Source organism: Triticum aestivum, chromosome 6A (genome assembly GCF_018294505.1).
Source record: "Triticum aestivum cultivar Chinese Spring chromosome 6A, IWGSC CS RefSeq v2.1, whole genome shotgun sequence".
Classification (NCBI taxonomy): domain Eukaryota; kingdom Viridiplantae; phylum Streptophyta; class Magnoliopsida; order Poales; family Poaceae; genus Triticum; species Triticum aestivum.
In genome coordinates, this window is record NC_057809.1 from 75,838,625 (window position 1) to 75,848,333 (window position 9,709).

Genomic DNA, 9,709 nt, shown 5'->3' on the forward strand with positions numbered 1-9,709 from the left:
GTTGGCATTGCATATTTGTTTGGAATGTGGTTAACTGGGGTCGAACATACTATGGCGGCTCGTATTCGGATTGGAATATGTGCGCTCTTGTGGGCTATATGGAACTGCAGGAATGATTTGATATTTAACAGACAACACAATTTAAGTTTCTTGCAGGTCATCTTCAGAGTTACCGCTTGGATCCGTACGTGGTCCTTACTCACTCCTATGGAATCCAGGGAGGCTTTGGTTACTGGGTGGAACTAGTGGGAGATGGGCGCACGGGCTATATTCAACCGGTTCGGATGGCAGTCGCATAACAGGATAGGAGTCTAGGGAGCTTATCCTTTTTATTGCCATTCCAGTTGTGATTGTTAGCATGAACATTGCTTTATTTTTATTTTTCACTCCACTTGCGAGCTGTAATACTTTGACGACTTTTGTGACACTTTGCAAATTTTAATAATATGATTGCATGCATCATTATGATACAGAGGCCGGGTGTACGCCTCCATTTCCAAAAAAATCCCGAAACCAATCAATAGTAACTTGCTCGCAGGAAACAATCCATAGATCTATTGTCTTCAGTAAACAACCTGACATGATAATCGATTCAAAAAAAAGTGACGGGCCTTTTTTCACCTAGGAAGTATTCTAGCATGGTACATGATACTTACCAAATTAACTTGTTCGCAACTGATTTTGATGCAAATATAAGAGAACAATGGCATATTTCAACACAATAATTAGTACAAAAAGCTGCAAAGCAAATGTTTCTATGACATGCCATATATGAACTCAATATGACATCCTAGTAATATTTTTGCAAAAGAAAGAGAACATCATGTCCCTGAATATGCAGATACAAATAGTAGTACGTAAACATATATAAATTAGTAGCTTAAAACCAGATCGATGATAATTAATAACTGAAATCGGTTATATATATTCACGTGCACTGTAGTTCATTTAAGGGAATCCTATAGAATAGGTGAGCAAAGACATACCAAGATTCAGGTTGGACGTGATGGATGATAGGATGATTTTCCTTTGCAAGCACTCATGTACAGTTCCACAGGATAATCTCATATATGTTCCACCTGAAGATAGTGAAGAGACAATCGTGCTTACTAATAAAAACAATACCAATAAACATCATAAAGACTGAAGCAGTAGTGTCTTCGACTTCCATTGAAACTGAACTAAGACCTATGATTAATCTTTAATAATGCAAAAAAGAGAACGGAGAACGGAGAACCTGTCACCAATTCACCACAAATCGAGCCATTGGCTATCGGACACCCATTTTCCTGGAGAACGGTGTTTGAGGCGTGGACAACCCTGCCAAAGTTTTCTCTGAGGTGCGACAGAGCATGCCTTCACCCATAACCATGGGGAACGACCCGGGAGGAGGCATCGCAGTGGAAGCGGAAATACTCGCTGTGGTGGTACGAAACAATAGCAAGTCGAGTTGCATCTTTTCTCGGTCTGGTGCCAAAAGTGGGGAAAGAAGAGTGCTGGAAGGAGGGAGGCCCTCCTCGATGCTGCCCCGCGGCGGCGCTGTACGGAGCCGCTTGATGGGTCGCTCTCCTCTGTGCGTCCTACACAAGCAGGAAAGGAGAGACCATCAGACCATCACTTCATCGTTGGATGCGTTTTGATTTTCGGCCCAAAAAAACGAATTTCGGCCGAATTTCGGCTGTCTCGCTAGGGGCCGATATATGGGCCTATCAGACAAATAATTTGGCCCAGTTTGATTTTTTTTGCCCGGCCCAGCTTCGAGAGCCTTCCAGTAAGGCTTCCGCTGAGACAAAACCACTGAACACAACAGCCTAACCCTAGAATCGCTCGTTTTCTGTCCCTCCTCCTGTGTGTGGCGCCGCCGTTGCGCACAGGACACATCTCAGGCGAGCACTTCCACCCAATCTCCTCGCCCTCCTCCACAGCTCCGGCCAAGGCGCTCACTTCTCCGGCCCTCCTCCATATTCCTCACCTCCACCCCATCCACTTCCTGTCCTTTGCTTCTCCAAGACTGCAGCATGGTGCTCGGCGGCTGCGGCATCGGAGCTGATGGTGCGCGAGCCGACCAGTTCAATGGAGGCAGTAGCACGGGGCAGCAGCAGCAGCATGGAGGGCGGCCACTTGATCGGCAAGGTACAGATGTTCTTGATGCAGTTTTCAGTACGCATATGCAGTTTCAGTCTTCAGCAATTTGTCTCGTCCAAGTACGTGTATGCAGTTTCAGTTCTTCAGCAATTTCAGATCGATGTTGCTTTGTTTCTTGGTTATAATCTGTGTCTACTTGTGCTGCTTTAGATTTAGGAGAGGTCCCTAGTAAATGGCTGGCAAATGCATACATCATACGCGGGGAAAAAGTGAGTCTTGATGAGTTGAACGTATAGCAGTGAGATTATTAATCTGAAATATACGCATCTGGTAGTCACCAAGGAGTCTCACAATGTTTTGGTTTGGTATATAATCTGAAACATACATGCATCTGGTAGTCACTAAGGATGCTCACGATCTGGTAATATTTATTTTGGTCCAACAAAAAAGTGGGTTCTAAATGTTATTCTGAACATCCTAAAATATATAATCGTTCCATAGATCTGGGTTGTGTGCTTGTTTTTGAGCTGTTGAGATGATGCTTGTGTGCGATATTAAAGTTTTTTTATCACGTCCAACCACTGGCTTGTATGTTTGCAGAAGCATCTCATGTTTGAATTGATCATTTATTTAGATCTACAGAACGTCCAATAAAAAATCAGTTGTGTTACTTGTGTATTATTTAGATGTTGACCGATGGTTAATTTCAATGTTCAGCGGTATCATTAAGTGGTGGTTCTAGAACTAAGCTTTGCAGTATCTTTCTCAATAATAGATCATAGTTTTTGACTTGTCTTTTTGGCAAACTAGAGCATCAGGTTGTATATAAATTACTTATTCCTTAGTATCTAGACTAGAGAGCATTAAGCTGTACTGTTTTTGTTTATAATTCATATGAGGACACCAAAGTAAGCAAGGGTTGCTTCCTTAGTTACCTACTCTTCATAACTGGCCGTTGTTCTTTTGGCATGTGATTTTCAGGTCCTAGAACTGCAAATAGGAGTGGCAGTGGCAATCACGATGCAAATGCAAGTGGTGCCCAAAGATCTTGCAAAGGTATTACTATGATATGCTTGTTCACACGATGCAAATGGAACCATATGATCTTGATTTGCTAGGTTCATTTTAAAGTGATGTTGTTTGTAACTTTGCAATGCAGAAATTAAAGACAATAACTTATATGATCCTTGGAACCATGCATGGCCGTATTATGGTGGTTTTGATTGTGTGTACTGCAGCCTAAAGCACAAAGGTGGGGGTGCAACCTAAAGAAAAAAGAGACACAAATTCAAGTGGAAAAGGACGCACCGCCAAGAGATGGCAATTTGGAGACCCGTAGATCTGTACGGCTTGTCAAGAAGAAGACCAAGGAGCAAGGACGTCAACAGCCCATACCCTGTTGCTTAGAATCTGCTTGTAAGTCTCTTCTTTTTAGTGTTTTATGATTCATGATAATTTCTTAGAAAATTTTAGTTACTTGGAGCTGCTAGTTACTTAGAGTGTTCGCTTTCTATCCATGCCTAGCCTCGTTATCATGTTAAGCAATGTATTCATATTATCCTGAATTGTTACCACTTGACTATTGTTGCACTAGACACTTCCCTGTTAGTCCATTTTATTTCATTATGCACAAAGTGGAAGAAGAAAATTCTGGTGTTAAACTACATCCATCCTGATCCTTTCTTTGTTTTCTCTAAACTAGAAATGCCACATGAAGAACTAAGGATATCAAGAAGCTTTTGGATGTATGGAAGCTTGGAGCTGCTGTTTTATAGGTATATTAACCACTGTATTTATCTTGTAATATGTTTGAGCTTATGCATGATTTTTGATTCACATTTTTCACCGTGGATTTTCCTTCTGTATGACAATTGACAAATGGCTAGTCCAAGCCAACAATGGGCTGTTTGTGTCTATGTCGCTTTCTTTGTATCCTTAGAGTTTTGTTGTGCTGGAGTACAAACTATGAACTAGAATTCATCATTCTAGTATATGGAGGAATTTAACCTTTGCTCCTGAAGCTTTTTGGTGAATAAAAAACTATATTGTTGTAGTAGATTTGTTATTTGATTCATGAGCATGCATAACATTTGACTATTGTTCTACTAGCCACTTACTTATCCTGTTAGTCCATTTTATTTTTTATACACAAAGTGGCGGAAGATAATTCCGATGCAGAACTACCTCCATCCTGACCCTTCCTCTGTTTTCTCTAAACCAGAAATGGCATTTGAAGAATAACCAAGGATATCAATAAGCTTTTGGATGTAGGCAAGCTTGGAGCTTCTGTTTCAATGTCATGCTTCGATGGTTGTCTTTTGGAGCTGTTGTTTCTATGTGTAATCCTTTAAGTCTGTTGGCTGTACCGGACTATTTAAACTCTGAACTATGCTGTGATGCTTGAACTGATGTTGGACTGTTAAGGGTTATGATGGAGGCCACTTTATAACTAATGTGTGCCTGTTAAGTTGGACAGATGCAGTTTTATTAATCCCTAGAGCTTATTTGCTGAAGTTTATATGATCAATCCTGATGGTCGTTGTGCTGCTATATTTATGCTCTGTTTTATTTCAAATCTTTTTCGAATTTTGGCCGAATTTCGGCCAAATTTTTAAATTTTGATTTTGAAATTTCGTCTGAGATTTTGCCGAAAAATTTAAAATTCCCGAAATTCGGCCATTTCGGCCAAGGACGAAAAAAAATACAAACCGAAAATCAAAACGCCTCCCTTTCTTGTTTGCTTTTGGTGGAGTGGATGATTGACAGGAAGGACAAACTACACGTGAGATCTATCTTCCATCAGAGTGCAGGTGAATTTGGCCGTTCTACTTCGGAATGGATCGACAATGGACAGTAGATCACACGAGGGGATTAATAGCCAAGGAAACTACCGGAGAATGAAGAGACAAAGAAGGGAATTAATAGCTGAGCAAACTGCCGGAGAATTAAGAGACGGAGAACAGACAGAAATATCAATCTAGTGGGGAGATAAAAAGAATAGGCCTTATTACGGATAGAAAACTTGGTCTTCATTATCGATCAATTCACGCCCGAGGAGTAATCGATCCGGACGTCCCCTAGCTCGTAAAGCTAGGGTTTCTCTCTTCTCCGGTGACTCACGTCAAGAGTGATCCTTCCCGGCGCTCTTGGCCCCGGATTTCTTTAAGATCGATCCGGAGACGGCCTTGCCACCTCCTAGCCTCGTTCTATCGGCAACTTTGAGTGTGTCCTCGAACCCTTCTGTCCAGGTTGCCTTAATGGCGGAGGGAGGTGGATCGCAAAGGAAGGGAAAGGAGATCGAGGATGTAGAAGCCCTGCTTAATCGTCTTGAGTTACATGAAGATGATGGGGATGATTTCATCTGGGAGGAGGAGGTTGTTGAACAGGAGATCCAGGCGAAGTGGCTTGCTATCGTGCGAGTCCATACCAACAAGGGGTTTTCCCCTTCGGCTCTATACGGGGATATGAGATCCGCTTGGAATCCCGCGAAAGCTGTTCGCTGGCGCATGATCGAACAGAATCTATTCACCGTCCAATTTGGATGTTTGGGGGATTGGAATACCGCGATGATCAATGGCCCATGGCTGTTTCGCAATCAGGCGGTGATCATGGAGGAATATGATGGGTTCACTAACCCGAGAACAGTAAAACTAGACAAGATTGTTGTATGGGCGAGGGTTTTGAAACTCCCAGACAATTATCTGAATGAAGTGGTCATCAAAGGGATGTGTAGACGGATGGGAAGAATCCTTGAAGTGCAGATTCAACTCCCTGCTGATTATCTTGGAGCTTTTGTTCGAGTAAAAGTCCTACTGGATGTGAACAAGAAACTAGAAAGATTTGCATCCATAACAAAAGGAGGAAAGAAAGACTGGTATCAAATTAAGTATGAAAAACTTCCTGTTTTCTATGGGCATTGTGGCTTGTTAGGCCATTGGTACCAGGAATGTGGGACGGGTGAGCATGATGTGGCCAAATTCGAGTGGGGTGACTTTATACTAGCTGATGAATGGCGCAATCGTGGTGGAGGCCGTGGACTAGGAAGGGGGTCAGGTAGAGGAAGGACAGGTGCTGGTTCTGGTCGTGGTTTTGGAAGAGGTGGACCACCTGCTGATGATTATGATAGTAGGTTCGACCGAGATAAAAGATATAATGTCCTGGAGAGTTGGAGATGGAACGCCACATTCGCTCCACAAGATCCAAATGTTACTGAAATTAATACAGTTGAGCCTTCAGATGGAAGGAAGCAGAGCATGGATGTGACAATTGCTGAGATCGGGACATTAGCTAGGAAACGTTTGACCTTAAATTCCAATGCCGGAACTGCAGAGTCTCCTTCTTCAGGAGCTATTGTCCCTGCTGGGGGTAAGTCTAATGTGGGAAATAAGGTAGATATACTTGACGGAAGTTGTACTTCGGATCCATTGTCTACACCTCAAAAAAATGTTAACAGAAAGAAGCTGAGAGGTCTAAATGGAGAAGCAATTGATACAGTGGAAGAGGAGCATAATTTTGGATCGGCGGCTCCCCTCGAGGGTGACCGCCGGGAGCAATGAAAATATTATCTCTCAACTGTCAGGGGTTGGGCAATGAACCGGCAGTTCGCGCGCTTCTAGATCTCCAGAGGCAGTATTGCCCCGAGGTGTTGTTTTTGTCGGAAACGCACCTTGATACTTTTCCGGCTGAATGTTTGAGAAGGCGACTAAAGATGGATCAGAAAATTGTCAGTCGTAGCAATGGAAAAACATGAGGAGTTTTGTTGTTATGGAGAAAGGAGGTAAAGATTAGTCAGCTATTTTGTCATACCAATTATATTGATGCACAAGTAGAAGAGGATGAGAAGATATGGAGATTTACTGGCATGTATGGAGAATTTAGGTGGGAGGACAAATATAAAACATGGGATCACATAAGAGCTTTACATTCCCGACACAGTATGCCCTGGGTTGTGGTGGGTGATTTCAATGAAATACTATACAATCATGAGAAGGAGGGGGGAAACCCAAGACCCCAAAATTATATGAATGCTTTTAAGCATGCAATGGAGGCATGTGATCTTCATGATATTGGCTTTGAAGGCGAACTGTTTACCTGGAAGAGAGGAGCTATTAGAGAACGCCTGGATAGAGCAATCGCCAACTCGGATTGGATCCATAATGCATGGCAAGATGCCAACTCGGATCGGATTAGAGGAGCTATTAGAGGAGCTAGTTCATAATGCATGGCAAGATGCCCTTCTGCATGCACCAGGGACGGATGTGAATAGTAGGCTTCAGCACTTGCATGCAAAGCTTCATGACTGGGATAAAAATGTTCTGAAGAAGCCAACGCACAGAATCAGGCGGGCGTAGAGGAAGCTGGACAAGGTCTTGTCAGGGCCGATGACAGCAGATGCAGAATCACAGAGGAAAGAATTAGCAGCTTTAATTGAAAATCTTTTGGAACAGCAAGAGATACTGTGGGCGCAACGCTCGAGGGCCGACTGGCTCGTCAGGGGGGACAGGAATACTGATTTCTTCCACGCGTATGCTTCTGCGCGGCGGAAGAAAAACTATATAAAACGACTGAAGAATGACGCTGGGGACTGGCTGGAAGGTAGTGATCGAATGAATGATTGGATTGTCAATTATTTCTCTCACCTGTTTTCTGTTGAGGTAAATGAAATAGATGCTGCACTGCTGGACAAGATTACTCCAAAAGTTACACATGCAATGAATGATATGTTATTAGCACCCTTCACAACTAATGATGTGAAGAAGGCAGTATACAGCATAGGGGATTTGAAAGCACCTGGGCCGGATGGATTGCATGCTCTGTTTTACAAGAAATTTTGGCACATTGTAGGAGACAATATTACAGAAGAGGTACTGAAAGCAATAAATGATGGACATATCCCTGAAAATTGGAATGAAACAGTGGTGGTTCTAATTCCAAAGACGGAGTCACCGGAGCTTATTACGCAATTCCGTCCAATTAGTCTTTGTAATGTGATATATAAAATAATCTCCAAAATGCTAGCTTTCAGACTCAAACATATATTACCAGATATCATTTCTCCCACTCAGAGCGCTTTTGTCCCGGGGCGACTCATTACAGATAATGTGCTGGTGGCATATGAATGTGTACATACCATCAAAAATAAAAGGAAAGGAAAGACAGGTCTTTGTGCTGTTAAGCTTGATATGCACAAAGCGTACGACAGAGTGGAGTGGATATTTCTCAAGAATATGATGTTGAAGCTTGGGTTCCATGAAAAATGGGTGAATATGATGATGGCGTGTGTATCTTCAGTTAACTATACTATCCGGTATAATTCACAGGAGACTGAAAAATTCATCCCGACACGTGGCATAAGACAGGGAGACCCTCTCTCCCCATATTTGTTTTTAATTTGTGCAGAAGCTCTCTCAAGTTTACTGTTGTACGAAGAAGAAGTTGGTGGCATGGATGGAATTAAGGTGTGCAGAAATGCACCGTCAGTTTCACACCTTTTATTTGCTGACGATTCCTTAATTCTCATGAAGGCGGATATGAATAATGCAACTTCCTTACAGCAGGCACTTGAAATTTATTGTGCAAATTCTGGACAAATGGTGAGTGCAACAAAATCGAGTGTTTTCTTCAGTCCAAATACGGATGTTGATATAAAAACAGAGATATGTCAGTGTTTGAACATTGATACTGAAGCACTATCTGACAAATATTTGGGTCTTCCGGCACTAGTAGGAGCAGATAGAAGTGACTATTTTAAGCACTTTGTTGAGAGGGTATGCTTCAGAACAAAGGGATGGAATGAGAAACAACTGTCTATACAAGGTAAAGAAATTTTATTAAAGGTTGTGGCTTAGTCTATACCTGTTTTTGCAATGTCAGTTTTTAAGCTCCATAAAGGCATTTGCAAGGATATCATAGATGTTATAGCAAAATTCTGGTGGGGAGATGATGAGAATACTAAAAGAATGCACTGGTGGACATGGTGGAAATTATGTTTCCCTAAAAAAGATGGAGGAATGGGCTTTCGTGATCTCCACTCTTTTAACTTGGCAATGCTAGCTAAGCAAGTATGGAGGCTGATTGATGAACCTGAATCCCTTTGTGCAAGGGTACTGAGAGCAAAATACTACCCCTCTGGTGATATTTTAAAAGCAGGGCCCAAGAAAGGATCTTCCTTTACTTGGCAGAGCTTAGTAGTGGGTATTCAGACATTCAAACGTGGGCACATATGGAGGAATGGCACTGGGGAAAAGATCAATATTTGGGAGGACCATTGGATTCCCTCGAGCCCTACTAGACAAATTATTACACCGAGGGGTGGTGCTCTAATTACTAAAGTCAATGAACTTATTGATCCTGTTACCGAGCAGTGGGACGAGGAGTTAATACGTGGGATATTCAACCTAGTGGATGTTAGCCGGATCCTACAGATTCCCTTAAGCCACCACGGATTTGACGATTTTGTAGCCTGGCATGGCAATAGTAATGGAATTTTTTCGGTAAGATCGGCATACCATTGTGAATGGAAACATCAGTTCAGCCCAAGATCTTTGTCGGCAATAACAGGACCATCAATGTCAAATCCAGTTTGGACAATCCTATGGAAGCTCAAAGTCCCGGGAAAAGTGAA

At 42.4% G+C, this 9,709-nt stretch overlaps 1 protein-coding gene across 2 annotated transcripts; it reads left to right on the forward strand.

The window, feature by feature from the left end:
• The first annotated feature begins 1,810 nt into the window (after window positions 1–1,810).
• On the forward strand, window positions 1,811–4,612 carry LOC123130319 (uncharacterized). 2 transcript variants are annotated; one of them, XR_006463801.1, is made up of 5 exons: window positions 1,811–2,133; window positions 3,067–3,141; window positions 3,245–3,501; window positions 3,788–3,860; window positions 4,307–4,612. XR_006463801.1 is itself a non-coding variant. In XM_044550242.1 (5 exons), coding segments are annotated over exons 1-4 (339 nt in total). In that variant the 5' UTR covers window positions 1,811–2,049; the 3' UTR covers window positions 3,790–3,860; window positions 4,307–4,612. The 2 variants fall into 2 exon arrangements, 1 of the variants encoding a protein (XP_044406177.1); XM_044550242.1 differs by having other exon boundaries at window positions 3,324–3,501.
• The last annotated feature ends 5,097 nt before the right edge of the window (window positions 4,613–9,709 follow it).